At 57.2% G+C, this 16,270-nt stretch overlaps 1 protein-coding gene across 1 annotated transcript; it reads left to right on the forward strand.

The window, feature by feature from the left end:
• The first annotated feature begins 526 nt into the window (after positions 1 to 526).
• Positions 527 to 13,624, forward strand: LOC309539955 (rho-related BTB domain-containing protein 2-like). Its single transcript, XM_082236445.1, has 10 exons — positions 527 to 643; positions 1,586 to 1,787; positions 1,885 to 1,988; positions 3,418 to 3,603; positions 4,577 to 5,484; positions 6,348 to 6,466; positions 9,417 to 9,567; positions 10,096 to 10,184; positions 11,165 to 11,270; positions 12,447 to 13,624. The coding sequence occupies exons 2-10, from the start codon at positions 1,596 to 1,598 to the stop codon at positions 12,620 to 12,622; spliced, it is 2,031 nt and encodes a 676-aa protein (XP_082092571.1). The 5' UTR covers positions 527 to 643; positions 1,586 to 1,595; the 3' UTR covers positions 12,623 to 13,624.
• Positions 13,625 to 16,270: the final 2,646 nt, after the last annotated feature.

Raw genomic sequence — 16,270 nt, forward strand, 5'->3', positions numbered from 1 at the left:
CTTTTGTAAATCAACAAAATCCTTTAAAAAAATAAATAGGGTAAGGCTGGTATCAGTGGATCAAGTTCATCCCATTTAAATAAATGTGCAATTAATGGTTTAAAGAACAAAAAAACCAATTCGCCCTGTGCTCTTCTTCAGGCGAAGTGCGGCGCATCCATTTAACTACTAGTAATTAATAGCAATTCGTAAGAGTAGCAATGGGTATCAAGCACTAGGATTAAGACCAGGAAGCAGCAGGCGGGCGAGCGTGCCGCAGAGCATGTGCAGAGCGCGCCTCGCCTCCCGCGGCTGAGAGGCGGGGGCGTGGCCAGGGAGTGTCACGTGGCGGGCGGGCGGGGGTGGGCGTGGCCGGGCGTCGCTGCGGCGCCGGAGGCTCCTTTGTCCGGGCGGCGGCGGCGGCGGGCGGCCATTGGCTGGGCGTGTCGGGGGCGGGGCGGGGGCGTGTCGGGCGCGGAGATAACGGGGCGTCGGAGGCGGGCGCGGGCAGAAGGGCGGAGAGCGACGCCCAGGCCAGGCCGGGAAGCGGGATGGGATGGGGCCCCGGAGGAGACGCCCCCGGACGGGCAGCCCCCCCACGGGCCGCGCCTCGCCCTCCGCCCCGGGGGGCGCCCTGAAGACCCGCCACAGCCGGGCGGAGACGGTGAGCCGGGCGGGGGGGACGGGGAGGGCGATCGGGGGGGCTGGGGGGGAGGGAGGGAGCTGGACGCCCCCCTTCCCCCCGACGGGACCCCCGACGGGTCTTTGTCTTTGTCCTCCGGGCTGCTGCACCTGACGGGCATCCGCCTGCCCTCTGCCCCCCTCAGCTGCAGCCCCATGGATCTGGACCTGGGCTATGAGCGCCTCACCACCCCGCCCCGCCGCCGCCTGGGGCTTTTGGGGGGCTTTTCTGGGGGGGGCGAGGGAGCTGGCCGCCCCCCCTTCCCGCCGCTGGGACCCCGTTCTCCCCCGACGGGTCTTTGTCTTTGTCCTCCGGGCTGCTGCACCTGACGGGCATCCGCCTGCCTCCCCCCTTCGCCGCTGCCCTCCTCAGCTGCAGCCCCATGGATCTGGAACTGGACTATGAGCGCCCCCGCCCCGCCATCGAGGGTGCTTTGGGGGGGGGGGGAGCTGGCCGCCCAGCCTTCCTGCCACCGGGACGCCCCGCCGCCCTCCCCCGGAGACGCCCGGCTCTTTGTCCTCCGGGCTGCTGCACCTGATGGGCATCCGCCTGCCTGCCCCCCTTCCCCTCTGCCTTGCTCAGCTGCAGCCCCATGGATCTGGACTATGAGCGCCCCACGACCCCACCCCTGCCGCTGCCAGGGGCTTTTTCAGGGGGGAAGGAGCTGGCCGCCCCCCTTCCTGCCACCAGGACACCCCGCTGCCCTCTCCCGGAGACGCCCCACGACCCCACCCCTGCCACTGCCAGGGGCTTTTTTTGGGGGGGAAGGAGGTGGCCGCCCCCTTTCCTGCCACCGGGACCCCCCGATCACCCCACCGCCCTCTCCCAACGGGACGGGGCGCCTCCGCGCGGCTCTTTGTCCTCCATGCTGCTGCACCTGACGGGCCCCCGCCTGCCTGCCCCCCTCCCCTCTGCCCTCCTCAGCCGCAGCCCCATGGATGTGGACCTGGACTATGAGCGCCCCAACGTCGAGACCATCAAGTGCGTGGTGGTGGGCGACAACGCCGTGGGCAAGACCCGCCTCATCTGCGCCAGGGCCTGCAATGCCACCCTCACCCAGTACCAGCTGCTGGCCACCCACGTGCCCACCGTCTGGGCCATCGACCAGTACCGCGTGTGCCAGGAGGTGAGGCGGGCCAGGGAGACCCTTGCCCTACTCTTCCCCCACCCCCCCGCCACTTCCTTTGTGACCCACCTGTCCCCCCCCCCGTGCCCACCCATAGGTGCTGGAGCGCTCGCGGGACGTGGTGGACGAGGTCAGCATCTCCCTGCGGCTCTGGGACACCTTTGGCGACCACCACAAGGACCGGCGCTTCGCCTACGGCAGGTGAGGCAAAGGGGGGGTGGCAGCTCTGCAGGTGGGCAGGGACAGGTTGAGTCGGAAGGGACCCCCAAAGCTCATCTAGACCAACCCCACGCAATGTAGGCGTTGCAGTGAAAGCGCCAGTGTCAGAGAGCCTGCCACTTTCCATGTCCCTCCTACGCTGACTGGCAGCCCTCCAGGGAGGCAGCTTTATCTGGAGTGGGAGGGAGGGAACGGGCTTGTGCCCCCTGGCACTGGGAGGGCAGGAGACCCACGGGAGGTGGAGCCCAGCCTCCTCCCACCTGGGACCTTCGACATGCCAAGCACGTGTCCCAGGCTGGGTCTGCTGCAGCCGGCCTCCCTTGCAGGAGGGGTTGGCCAGAGAGAGGGGGGGGTCTCTGGGCATGGCACCCGCCCTCCCTCTCCTGGGCATCTTTCTCTACCCCCCCCCTTCATCTGAGGACGGGGAGCCAGGCACGAGCAGCAAGATTTGCAGCCTGGGGGTGGCGGGCAGGGGGCTGGGAAAGGAGGGTCTGGCAGCCCTCTGGGGGAAGGGTCCGAGGGGGCTGGCTGGCTGTGGGGGTGATTTCTTGCATGGAATCATGGAAATGGAAGGGACCCCCAAAGGCCATCTATCCCAACCCCACGCATTGCAGGAATTGCAACGAAACAGATGGAGAGGAAGCCCCCCCTCCCCTCTCTTCTCATGTCCTGTGCCTTCCACTTCCGGGTGGGTTGCGCTGTCCTTTGGCCTTCCTGGGTTGGGCTTGGGGGGGGTTGGTGTTTCACCCCCCTCCCTGCTCTCTGCTGACCCTGGAAGCCGGCCTGGCGTCCTGCGGCCTCCGACTCACGTTCTCCACGTTCACAACTTGGCCGCTGAGCCTTCTGAAATTCTTGAGGGGGGGCGGGGGGAGGCCATCTCCTATTTCACATCTGCCCCGGAGACTGCGGCCTCTTTCTCGCCAGGAGCCTCCTCCCGCCCCTTCCCCAGGTGTAGAGAAAGACCCCCTTCTCCACTTTCTGGGGATTTTCACCCTTGGGCTCCCCTTTGGCAGAGCAGGTGCTCCCTGGCTCAGGCTGGCAGCTGCAAGTTGGCCGGGCCACCTGGCCTTGTCACTCTTGGTGCGGCACGAGGCTCTGAATCTCAGGGTTGGGGGTCTGAGCCCCACGTGGGGCAAAAAATCCCTGCACTGCAGTTTCTCGAGGCCCCTTCCCACTTGGAGGTCTCCCGGCCCGATCAGCAGAAAGCGGGCGCCCTGGCTTCTCCATGGGCGATATGCCAGAGGGGCTTGACCGCTCGCCTGCCCTTTATCCTTCCGAGTCCTGGCTCTCCGGCCCCTGAGCCGCGTCACGGGGCTCTGGGAACGGAAATCGCGGGCTCTTCCTCCTCGGCCGAGTGCCAGTCTGTGCCAGCAGTTGGGGGCCTTCACCCGCCCGCCTTCTCTCCCCGCAGGTCGGACGTGGTGGTGCTCTGCTTCTCCCTGGCCAACCCCAACTCCCTGCGACACGTGACCAGCATGTGGTACCCCGAGATCAAGCACTTCTGCCCGCGAACCCCCATCGTGCTGGTCGGATGCCAGCTGGACCTGCGCTACGCTGACCTGGAGGCCGTCAACCGCGCTCGCCGACCGCTGGCCAAGTAGGGGCACCAAGACACCCCCCCCATGACGCTCTCGGGGCTGTGTGCCAAACGAGAGACCCCGTTCTTGGGGGTCTGGTGGGAGATGCCCCCCAGGGGTGGGTCTGCTAGGAAACTAAGGAGGCTTAAGCTTCAGAGCCACTCAGTGTTTAGTTCACATTGCTTAACAATTTTACTTTAACATGTCCAGCATGTACAGTGGGTGCTTGGGTTGCAAACGTGATCCGTGCGATTCGGCGCTTCTGGGCATGTGCAAAGCGCGATTTAGCGCTTTGGCACATGCATGACCCCCTAAACCCAGAAGTAACCCGTACCGGTACTTCCGGGTTTTGATCGGTCCGTAACCCAAACAAACACAACCTAAAGCGTCTGTAACCCGAGATATGACTGTACATATATAACATTTCCCTAATTTTCACCCCCATAACTTGAAAACCATGGGATGCAGGAAACTTTTACTCACACATGTGAGATAATCCAGGACAGCAGTTTTAATCAGAACCTGAGAAGCAGTAGTTACATTTAGTTTAAAAGGATAGTGGTCTGTCACTGAAGATGATGGCAGGGGTTTTCCAGACCTTGTTCCTTGTTGCAAAGGAGCCCCCGCAACAGTTCAAGCGTCAGGGCCCCCGAAATGTAGGCCTGCCCCTAATCCCGCCTTGTCCCCTAGAATAATTGTGCAGGGGGACAGTCAGAGTTGGACGAGGCCTTGGGAGACCTGGGTTCGAATCCCCACTGAGCCGCAAAGCCTGTCTGTGAGCAGTCAGCCGCTCTCATCAGCCTCGCAGGGTGGTGGTTGCTCTGAGGACAAATGGGGAGGGGGAGAACCATGTGACCCCCTTGGACGAAAAAGGTGGCAGAGCAATGCAAACATTGAATATGATTTGGTGCTTGCCCTGCCTTCGCCCGGAGAGGCTCTGCCTGGCATCCTTTTGTCCTCACCCCCCTGCCCTTTCCTCTCCTCGCCCCCCAGGCCCATTAAACCGTCGGACATCCTTCCCCCTGAGTGTGGGCACGAGGTGGCGAAGGAGCTGGGCATCCCCTACTATGAGACCAGCATGGTGGCTAGGTTTGGCATCAAGGACGTCTTTGACAACGCCATCCGCGCTGCCCTCATCTCTCGCCGCCACCTGCAGTTCTGGAAGTCCCACCTGAAGAAGGTGCAGCGCCCGCTGCTGCAGGCGCCCTTCCTGCCCCCCAAGCCGCCCCCGCCTGTCATCCACATCCCCGAGCCGGCGCCCGGAGAGGGCAGGGGCCCCGACGCCCTCTTCCGCCAGCCGCTGTGCGCCGACGTGGTCTTCTGCCTGCAGGGGGGCCACCGGGTCTTTGCCCACCGGGTCTACCTGGCCACGTCCTGCTCCAAATTCTACGACCTCTTTGCGCTGGACTCTCCCGAGGCCGCGGGCGCCAAGGAACCGGCGGTGAGGACTAGGAGCTTGGATGCCGACATCCAGTGTGGCGCGGCGGCGGCGGCAGCTTCTCTCCGGGCCTCGCAGAGCGACGACCCCCTGCGCTTGGGTCGGGCGCCGCGGGCGCTGGCGGGCTGGGGCCGGGGCTTCGTCAGCATGCGCCAGGAGGCGGTGCGCGACCCCGTGACGCATCGCGAGAAGCCCATGGCGGCCGTCTACCTGGACGGCCTGGTGCAGGCAGGGCCTTTCCTGGCGGTGCTGGAATACCTGTACACGGGCCGGCTGGAGCAGCACAGGGCCGACCTCATGCAGGTGGCGGCCATCGCCGAGTTGCTGGAGGTGTTTGACCTGCGCATGATGGTGGCCAACATCCTCAACAAGGAGAGCTTCATGAACCGGGAGATCACCAAGGCCTTCCACGTCCGGCGCGCCAACCGGATCAAGGAGTGCCTGAGCAAGGGGACCTTTGCAGGTAGGCGAGGGGGCAGAGGGGGCCGGTCTGGGGTTGGGGGCTCAGCTGGGCAGGAAGGGAGGCAAGTCTCCAGGGAGGAGCGGCTGGAGAGAAGAGAATTGCAGAATTGTGGAGTGGGACCCAGGGGTCATCCAGTCCAACCCCGACACTGGGAAGTCACGTGACAGCTGTGGCAGCCATGAAGGGCTGTCCCAGGCAGGGCCGGATTGAGGTTTGATGTGGCCCTCAGCTACAGAATGTAATGGGGCCCTTTATATGTCCAGCTGTCCTTTGTCAACAACAAATTGTTGCTGTTTTTTGTGTTGGATAGATGCTATATGGTAATTTATGGACCATTTGCATATAACAAAATATGTAGTGATTGTTGAACTGAAATACAATTAAGAACCAGTGATATTTGAGGGAGCAGGCAGGACCCATGACTTACATCACAGGAGCCGACACAACACAATACACTGCTGCTGTATGTAGGTTTTATTTTATTTTTTATCTTCTATTTTGGAAATGTACATCCAGTTTTTTCTCCTTTAAATATTTTTGGGGGCCCCAAGAGAGTGGGGCCCTAAGGCATAGCTTGTTTAGCTTATACATAAATCCGGCGCTGGTCCCAGGGCAGACGAGGCAGCAAGCCCCATCTGAATATCTGAAGCGGTGTCCGGTCAAATGTTGGGAAGACCCTTTTGGGGATCGGAGCTGGGTGACTGTGGAACAGCCTCCCCGGGGAGATGGGCTGTCCTTCGTTGGAGGTTTCTCAGCCCAGGTTGGAGGGTCATCTGCCAGGGGGTTCTTTAGCCGTGACTCCTGCATCCAGCGCTCCGAGAAGAAGCCCCCCCCCTGACGGCCCCCTTTCTCTTCCCTGCCAGATGTTGTCTTTGTGGTCGACGACGGGTTGGTGCCAGCCCACAAGCCCCTTCTCCTGGCCGGCTGCGACTTCATGGTCGCCATGTTTGGGAGCACCTTCCGGGAGAGCTGCGCTGCGGAGGTGAGGAGTGGGGGGCAGTGGGGTGGGGGCCCCTCTTGGGGTGGGAGTTTGAGCCTTCAGGGATGTCGCTGGCTGGGCATCCTTGGGGTGGGGGATTTCGGAGGCCATTTTGGGGTATTTTTTTATGTGCTTAGAGCGCATCTATAGTCCACTCTTCAGCCCCAAAGGCTCCCAGAGCAGCTTCCGTACGATCAGAGTCCCTCCCTGCAGGCTGATAACCAGTGAGACACAGCACACAAAGAGGAAGGAGCAGGGAGGGAAGAGGAAAAGCAAAACTTCTAAACAGCTTGTTTATTTTATCTCAGGAAACTTATATGCTGCTTATTGGGGGGGGGGACGATAAGTGTTTTACAATAAGCTTAAAACAATAAAATTATCACCAAAAGATTCATGGCCATAAATATTCAGACAGTTAAAACCAGACTAGAATAGACAGAAACCAATTAAAATACTTGTAAACTTTCTAAACATCTGGGTAGGCTGGTCTGAATAAGCCGAAAGCAAAGCCTGATATCAACAGTTGCCACACTAAATGTTCTCCCAGATGCGGTGGGGATATTGTGTGGCACCTGTAAAAGTGCCAGTCCCACAGATCTAAGTGGGCAGATGTGGGGAAAGGCGATCTTGCTGGTCCCAGGCTTCCTTTATATGCTGAGATTAACACTTTGAACTTGGCAAGGCGGGCAGATCTCTGTGCACAGGTGCCCCACAGTGACCTGGCGTTGTGCCAGCCAGCAATTGCTCTGCAGCTTCCTGCCCGGACTGCGGCTTCCGGATCCAGCCCACACGGAGCGCCTTGTGCCCCAAATGACCAGCTGCCACGGTTCTGGGGGCCGGAGGGGCCGGAGAAGGCTGCCGTCTTGCCCCGGAGCGGATGCCGTGAGCTCTGTCTTTTGGCTCTCCGATGGCTGCAAGGGCTAAGGGTTGGGGGGGCACCTTCTGGAAGGTGCAAGTCTTGCCCTGTCCCCTTGCCAGAGCGAGCCCCACACAAGTGCCTGAAAGCCAGGGTGTGAATGCACTTCTGTGGCCTGAGCTGGCGCAAAACTCCTTCCTCTTGGTGCCTTGTCTTTCCTGGGGCAGCTGGAGTCACTGCGCATGAAAATACCCTATTTTTCGCTGCATTAGACACACCTAGTTTTTAGAGGGGGAAAACAAGAAAAAATTCTGAATGAAACAGTGGATGTATGATTTTTGTGGTTCGAGCTGTGGCCACAGACATGTGATTTGACAGTGAGTTTTGGGTAGCCCAAAGCAAAAATCCTGAGGATCCATGTGGATCCGTGCTTTGTAACCATGTTTTTGCACCATTGCGGCTCCACCAAACGGTGGATGCATGGTTTTTTTGGTGCAGGCTGTAGCCATGAACATGATATGTGATCTGATGGTGAATTTGGGGTGACCCAATGTAAAAATCCTGAGGATCCAAGGGCTTTTACCTCCCCTCCCCCTGCAGCCTCTGCTAGGGTCCCTTATCTCTCTTCTGATCCCACTGATCAGCTGTTTCCTTTCAACACTCCCTTCCCTCTTGTTTTCCTCAGCTTCTAATTTCTCTTCTCATTGATTTAGTCTTCCTGTTTCCCCCATTTGCAAGTTTGCCGTCTTTACCTCCCCCCTCCCAGGCAGCCTCCTTTATCTCTAGCGTCCCTTATCTCTCTCCCCAATTGGCAAAAAATTGTTTCAACACCCACTTCCCTCTTTCAAAAAAAAAAAAAAAAAAGCACGACCTGTTTTCCTCCCCTGGGCAATTCGGCTCCAGGGACCACACATTCGCTCCATAAGACATTTCCTCTTACTTTTTAGGAAGAAAAAAGTGCACCTTATGGAGCAAAAAATGTGGTATATATTTTCTTGCCACTGGTATGGCGTGAAGCCCTGGGCGGGGCGGGGGGCGGCTGTCCTGGCAGCTGAGCCCAGAGGCTGGCGGGTCAGGCTTCTGACCGAGTGTGCGCCCGTTGCCAGGCACCCGCCTTCTCTCTGCATGGCAAAGGTGTTGGTGGGGTGAGTCCTGACCCCCACCCCGTGCTCTGCGACCCCCAAGCTGGGCCCAGGCCTCTTTCGCTCCCGCGCCTGACCCCTTTGGCAGCAGGGAAGCCAGCTGGCTGCTGGAATGTGCCGCCCCAGCCAGGAGCTGCCAGGGCCTGAGATAAATCGAGCATCTCAAAAAGAAAGGGTCACAGGGCTCACGAGGGGCCGGGGTGGCAGCCAAGTCCCTCCTGGCGCCACCCTGGCCTCCCCCCCCCCGGCCTGCCCAAATTGGCCTTGCTTCCGTCTTGTCTGGGCTTCAGAGGCTCTTTTGTTCCCCTTTGGGGAGGGGGGCTTCAGCCTCTTACCCCGGCTAACTGTAAAGTAGCAAGGCAAGTGCCTCTGAGCATGTGCAAAGGGGCTCTTTCTGGGTTGCTGGTGGAAGCAGCTTCCGTCCCCCCCAGAAAGAAATCTCCCAAGTCCAGGGAGGAGCTGGAGGGCCGGGTGGGGCGACTGGGGGGCAGTAAGGGAAAGCGCTGGGTTGGTGGGGGTTGCGTGACTTTGCCCAGGAGCCCCCAGGACAGGGACAAGAAGAGAGCAGAGGCGTCATTATTTTTACTTCCTGAAGTTTATGCTCCGCCTGATTGTAAAACGAAACGGAAAAGCAAACCTCAAGGCAGTTTGCAAAAAGGTACAACAATAAAGTGAGGCTTTTGCAAAGCTAAAATAACGACAGACGAAAAGCATGACATCTCGCAGGGACTCTCTCTCGGCCTCTGGGCAGGCTTGTCTTCCAAACCAGAATATTTGGCCCTGGAGGCGCCTGCTTGATCTCAAGTGGCAGGGAGTTCCGGGTGCCACCCGCCCAGTTCCTGTAAATGCAGAGCTGGTCTTGCATGGCAAAGATCTATGGGCAGAAGGCCCAAGTCGGAGGGTGGGGGTCCAGGCCAAGGCAGCTCCTCCAGAGACCCTTCTGCCCCCCCCCCAGGTCGCCCTGCCGGGCACCAACTGCGCCTGCCTGCGGGCCGTCCTGGAGTTCCTCTACACGGGCCTCTTTGTCCCCACGCCAGACCTGGACGCCATGGAGCTGCTGGTGCTGACCAACCGCCTTTGCCTGACCCGCCTGCAGGCCCTGACCGGTGAGTCCTTGGCTGGGCTGGACCCGGATGTGGGGGGGGGAGGAGGAGGAGGGGCTCCCCCCCCCCCGCTCACCCATCTGGCCGCTGCTGCCTCCTGCCTGGAGGCCGCTTATGTAAGCTGCCGATAAGATAATGAGGCTGTTTGTTGGGGACGCAGCGTCCCTGGGATCAATGAGTCCCCGGGGCTGGGTGGCCGGCCAGCAGCTGGGGGGGGGGCATTAGCATCTCGCTGGGGGTGGGGAAGAGAGGAAATGGAAGCCGGGGCCTCTTTCTCGCTTGCCCTGTCTGGGTTCTGGGGAGCAGCGATGGACCCTCTGAGCACATGCAGAGTGCATTCCTGGGAGCAGGGAAGAGAAGAGAGGAGCGCAGGGAGAATGTGCTCTCTTTTGAGCCCTATCTAGGAATGGTTGGGCGGGTTCTGGGGAGGGGCAGTGGAGCCCCTGAGCGCACACAGAGTGCATTCCTGGGTTTTCTCGTGGGTGAGGCTGCCTCTCCCAGTCTGAGGCCCTTTCCTGGTCTTCTCCCCAGAGCAGTACGCAGTGGATGAACTGGTCCATGCCAGCCTGCAGAAGGTGGAGATTGACGCGCAGGTCATCCTCTACCTGGAGATGACGCAGGTATTCATTATTGTTGTTGTTATTGAACTAATTAAACAAATGAATACAACAGAATTAACAGAACTCTCCCCCTGGGGGGAAAAACAGCACAGTGTTAGGCTGGAAAAGTTCTTGAGGCCATTAGGAAAAATCAAATGTCACGTTGTATTATGGAAAGGGAATCTTGTGCCCGTATTTGGAATGTAGAATTGGAAGGGACCCGAAAGAGATTGCAGCTATTAGCTGCAAAGAAGATAAATTCAACCAAAGGAGATGCAGAATTTTCGCAGGGTCCTCCAAGCCGTTTGCAGCACGCAATTTATGAGATTTATTTTTCAACTCTGCGTGTTTTTTAATAACAAATTGGAAGTTGCCAGTCTATTCTGGGGGGGGGGGGCAGCTGAGGTTCTGCCAGCTCCCAGCGTCCCTGTCTGGAGAGCGGAAGCCTTTTAGCGGACGCAGCTGCAGTGAAGATGGAGCGAGACCAGCCTTTGCGGGGTAGAGCCCTGGGTGTGGGTGTCTGCCCTGGGGGGCTTCTGGATTCTGCCCCTGGGAACATGGGGTGTCTGAAGTCGTCCCCCCCCCCCGATGTATTTGCTGCCAGGACCGAGCCTTCTGCATTCACAGCCCTGCCACTGAGCAAACCTCTCTCCCCCTGGCATGGAGAATTTTGTGGCTTGGAGTCATTCTCAGAATCGAGATAGCGGGCGGATCAAGGGAAGGCACAGATCTGCGCTCTCCTGCCTCGGCCGGAGCGCTGTGTCCAGTTCTGGGCACCATAATTTAAGAAAGAAATAAGATACACAGGGCTCCGTTGGTTGGCGTCTTCTGCTCCAAGGCTGCGGGTTCAAACCCCATATGGGGCAGCTGCAGAGTCCTGCCTTCCCAAGGGGGTTGGTCCAGATGACCCCCAGAGTCGCTTCAGGGACCTTTGGAGATGGGGTGGGGGCCGTGCATGTGCTTTTGTGCCCCTCACCATTGCCCTCCTCCTCCCCCCGCAGTTCCACAACGCCCGCCAGCTGGCTGCCTGGTGCCTCCACTATCTCTGCACCAACTACAACAGCGTCTGCCGCCGCTTCCCCCGCGAGATGAAGTGCATGTCTCCAGGTAGGCCGTGGGGCAGGTGCCCCTGGGCACGGGGGAACCGCTGCCTGGGGGGCGGCACAGCTCCTCTACTGGGGGGGGCAGGAGTTGTGGTTCCTGCACTGCAGGTGTGGGGCACTAGACGAGGGAAGGTATGTGGGGCTGGGGCTGCCCTTCTGGGGGGTGGCGGGGTCTGTGTTGGATGCCCCTGTTGGGATGCTGCCAGGGAAACGGGGGCATCAGGCAAGGCCGCCAGCTGGCTCCAGCCACCGGCCGGCAGCCGGACGATCACCTGTCGCCCTTGGAACAGCATCAGTCGGTGACATGAGCCTCAGATGTGTTTAGAGAACTGGGCACACTCTATCAGCAGAGTGTGTAAACCTTCTCACAGCAGAAGAGGCAGACAGAGCCATGTATTTTACAGCATTTTCCCCCCTAAATTTTTTTTATTAGTTTTCACAATATTATAAACAAACAAACACACAAGACAAACAAACAAAACAAACATAAATCATAGCCTTAGTGAAAATTACAGTTATTAACTTTGTTAAGTGACTTCCTCGCTTCCCCTTGGTTGAATTTCATTGCATGTCCTTTTAATGGTTTTCCAAATCCCAATTTTTATGAAATTTAACTTAAACATTAACATCCTTAAATCTTCACCTTATAGAATTAAACATATTAATTCATCACTTAACATAAATAAAATCCTAAGCCCATTAAGTATCTGCAAGCTATTTCCAGTTAGTTTAATTTAAAAAATTTAACTAAGTAATCATTAAATTTATTCCATTCTTCCTGATACTCCTCCTCCTTCTGGTCGCGGACTCTTCCGGTCAGGTCGGCTAGCTCCAAGAAATCCATCATCTTCATCTGCCATTCTTCTATTGTTAGTAATTCTTGGGTTTTCCACTTTTTAGCTAACAAAATACGAGCAGCAGCTGTGGCATACAAAAATAATTCTGCATTTTACAGCATTTTATTCAGCAGCAGGAACAAAGGAAGAAACATGTTTGCTTCCCTTCGTCTCCAGCAAAGCAGCAGCAATGCAAAAGCTCTATACAAAACGGAAGTTCCCAGCAGACTGTGCTGGAAACGTAAACAGGCATGTGACACACAAGAGCCCTGCCTGTACACTTTCAAGGGGGAACGGAACTATATCCTAACAGCCCCATCTCCCTGTCTCTCCCCCCCCCCCAGACAACCAGGCCCACTTTGAGCGCCACCGCTGGCCCCCGATCTGGTACCTGAAGGAGGAGGACCGCTTCCTGCGCCTGCAGAGAGAGCGCCAGCTGGAGGAGGAGATGCTTCAGAAACAGCACCCGCGGCGCAAGTGGTGCTTCTGGCGCCCCCAGCACTCCAGCCCCGTCTCCTGAGCCCCCTCCCCACCGGGCTCCCAGGGGACCTCGGCCGAGAGGGGAGGGCCTCTGCCTTGTTTACAAGCCCCCCCCCCCAGCCTTCCTGCCAGCTCTGTGCCTCTTGCCACGGCTGCCATGCCTTTCTCTCTGTGTGTTTACGCCCTCTGCCCTGCCCCACAGAGCAGACGGGCCCCTAACCAGCTGCCTCTCCAGTCGCTACCTCTGACCTTTGCAGTATTCTGGGGGGGGGAGGTTTGGGGGTGCAGGAGGAGGGGGTGCGGAGCTGCTACGAATCGGGGTTGGTCTGGACCCAGCCCACACGGGGCCGGCTGGACCTGGGATTTGGGGGCAGGGTGTTGTTGTGTTGGGGGTCTCTGAGCCGCGTGGCTGTAGGTTGAGAGGGGAGGGAATAGTGGGGGTGGGGGTGGGAGATTTGCATAGGGGGGTGGGGTGCATGAGGGGGTGGCAGGAGCCTTGGGCCCTGCGGGGGGTGTAATGGGGGGGTAGAGATTCTTTTTCTAGTTGTAGGAGCTGCTTCCTGTCTGTGCTTGTCTGCTGGGTGGGGGGATGCGGGCGGGGGGAGCGCTGGACCCCTCCCCAGGCCGGTGCCTTGGACACAACGCGAGCCTCTTCTCTGGACTGGGGGGGGGGTGAGGTTGCAACTCCCTCCCCCCTTTGCCGGTCCAGCTTGGTGCATTTAGGGAGGGCTGTGGTCAGCCCATCGCCACCCGGCAAACCTGCACAACCAAGGTTTTTTATACTTTTTTCTACGTGTTCCGTTTCCCCCCTCTTTCTCCCCGAACCTCAGCCAAGCACAAACCTAACCCAGGGTGGGGCCGCCTCTGGCACTCACTGTACAGAAGGGCTTTGGGGGTGCAGGGGGGGTCCTTTGCGGCCCGGGCTGCATCTGCGTCTCTAACCACTGTGAGCTGAGCCTTGCCGCTGCGACCTTTCTTACACACTTCAGTATTGGACTGTTTTAACCTTTTAATAAAAGCCTTTTGTATCGTGCTCCTGCGAGAGAGGGCTGCCGTGGCGTTATTTGTGACGCTTGACAGTTGCTCCGTCTGGCCCAAAGAGCCTGACAGCTGAATGGACAAAGAAACCCTCGCCTAATAATAATATTTAATATTTGTACCCTGCCCAGCTGAGTGTGCAAAACATCACACGTTAAAAACTTCCCTATCCAGACCGTGGATGCAGTAAAACCGGGGGGGGGGGGGGAAATACATTGAAAACATCCCACCCACTTTGAAAAGGTCACAGGCCTGGTTCTAGAGGAAAGCTTTTGCCTGGTGCCTGGCGAGTCTCCCTGAGCAGAGCATCCCCTAAACGGGGCCACTGCAGAAAAGGCCTGTTCTCGTGATGCCGTCCTCCAGGCCTCTGGGGGGGACGGGACACACAGATAGGAAGAAGTGGGGATGACTTTGAGCCTTTCTGCAGAGGACAGAAAAGAGACAAACAGAAGAAAGCTGCTTTTCTGCTCCTGTGGAGGGTAGAACTTGAAGCAGTGGTTTAAAGCAGAGCTTTCCAAACTCTTTGTGTCGCAACACATTATTGTGCCGGCTGCAGTGGGTCAGCCTGTCTTGCAAATGCCCCCTACGTTTCTCCAGGGGCTGGAAATGGGTTAGTTTAACCTCTGGTTAACCTGACTGTAGCTTTACTGTACAGTCATGCCTCAAGTTACGTTTGCTTCAGGTTGTGCGTTTTCAGGTTGCACCCCGCGGCGACCTGGAAGTACCGGAAAGGGTTACTTCTGGGTTTTGCCACATGCACAGATGCGCAAAATGTCACCACACGTGCGCAGAAGCGGGTTGCGTTCTTTTCAGGTTGCAAACGGGCCTCCGGAACGGATCCCGTTCGCAACCAGAGGTACCACTGTGTTGCAAAATGATGCTGGTCTGAAAAGTGTCGCCAGCGTGAAAAGTTTGGCGATCTCTGGAGGAACGTGTAGCTACGCTCCAAAGAATTAGAGAGCTGGAGCTCTTCTTGGAAGCAACAGAGCACACCGTCTCCACCAGGGAGGAGACAGGGGACTCCCCTGAGAAGGAGGCTAGTTCACCAACACAGGAGCCAGATATATGGAGAAACGTGACTCAAAGAAGTAGGAGGCCCAGGGTTCACTCTGATTGTTTAGAAATACACAATCGCTTTGAGGTCCTCTCCCCTAGCATGGAAGACGAAGAGCAGACTCCATTTGAGGATCTCTCCCTCATTACAGTCGATCAGGTATATGAAGACGAGCAGCAAAGTCAGTCCTCAGGGAATGTGCAGGCGACCTTGGAACGGACAGCTCACGGAAGAACCCCGACCAAACCCAAGAGGAGGCGTGTAGTGGTGATAGGGGATTCCCTACTGAGGGGAACAGAAGCAGTGATCTGTGGGCCTGACAAGATGTCTCGGGAAGTGTGCTGTCTCCCCGGGGCTAAGATCCAAGATGTAACTGAACGACTGCAAGGAATCATAAAACCCACTGACGAATACCCCTTCCTCTTGGTTCATGTGGGAACCAATGACACTGCAAGCAATAGCCTCCAGAAGATCAAAAGAGACTACGAGGCTCTCGGCAGGAAATTGAAGCAACTAAATGCACAAATTGTCATCTCGTCTGTCCTCCCAGTTGAACGACGTGGCCCAGGGAGAGAGGGGAAAATAGTGGAAGTGAACAGCTGGCTTCGCAAATGGTGTAAACAGGAACGGTTTGGATTCTTAGATCACGGACTGCAGTTTCTTGAAGATGGACTTCTGGCAAGTGATGGGCTGCACCTCACAACGGTTGGGAGAAATGTTTTTGCCAAAAATCTCAGAAACCTCATCAGGAGGGCTTTAAACTGACTAATGTGGGGGAGGGAGACAGTGCTCCTGAAGGTAGGAGCCTATCAATTAATGAAGATGATCATCCAAATGTCATAGACCAAATGGAGCAAACAGCACGCGGACCTAGTGGAGGGAGGAAAAAATCCTTAAATAAGAGACACGGGGGAATGATTAATGGACTTCAATGTCTCTACACTAATGCGCAAAGCATGGGAAATAAACAAGATGAGCTTGAGCTCTTGGTACAGCAAACTAAATATGACATAATAGGCATCACTGAAACCTGGTGGGATAAGTCCCACGATTGGAATGTAATAATGGGGGGATACAATCTATTTCAGAGAAACAGACCAGACAAGAAAGGAGGAGGAGTGGCGTTATATGTCAGGGGTGTGTATACCTGTGAAGAGATCCAAGATTTAGAACCTCAAAGCCAAAGTGAGAGCATTTGGGTCAAAATTCAGGGAGAGAAGAATAACAGAGACCTCATTGTGGGAGTTTACTATAGATCCCCAAGCCAAACGGAGGACATAGATGATGCCTTCCTGGAACAGATGGCCAAGCATGCAAAAGGAAGGGAGATAGTAGTAATGGGGGACTTCAATTACCCGGATATTTGTTGGACGTCAAACTCAGCCAAGAGCATAAGGTCAAACAGATTCCTCACTGGCCTTGCAGACAACTTCATTGTCCAGAAAGTGGGAGAAGCAACAAGAGGAACAGCCATTTTAGACCTGGTCCTAACCAATGTTGATGACCTGGTTAGTGGGGTAGATGTGGAAGGATCATTAGGCGCGAGTGATCATGCTCTTCTGAAGTTTACTATACAGCAGAAAGTAGCAGCCAAGC

This window comes from Podarcis vaucheri, assembly GCF_965113315.1.
Source record: "Podarcis vaucheri genome assembly, chromosome: 9".
NCBI classification, from domain to species: domain Eukaryota; kingdom Metazoa; phylum Chordata; class Lepidosauria; order Squamata; family Lacertidae; genus Podarcis; species Podarcis vaucheri.

Coding starts and splice junctions, on each gene's coding strand:
- LOC309539955 (XM_082236445.1), top strand. CDS start 1,596: ATGGATGTGGACCTGGACTATGAGCGCCCCAACGTCGAGACCATCAAG. Junction 1,989..3,417: donor CGGCGCTTCGCCTACGGCAG/GTGAGGCAAAGG, acceptor CTCTCCCCGCAG/GTCGGACGTGGTGGTGCTCT. Junction 5,485..6,347: donor GAGCAAGGGGACCTTTGCAG/GTAGGCGAGGGG, acceptor CTTCCCTGCCAG/ATGTTGTCTTTGTGGTCGAC.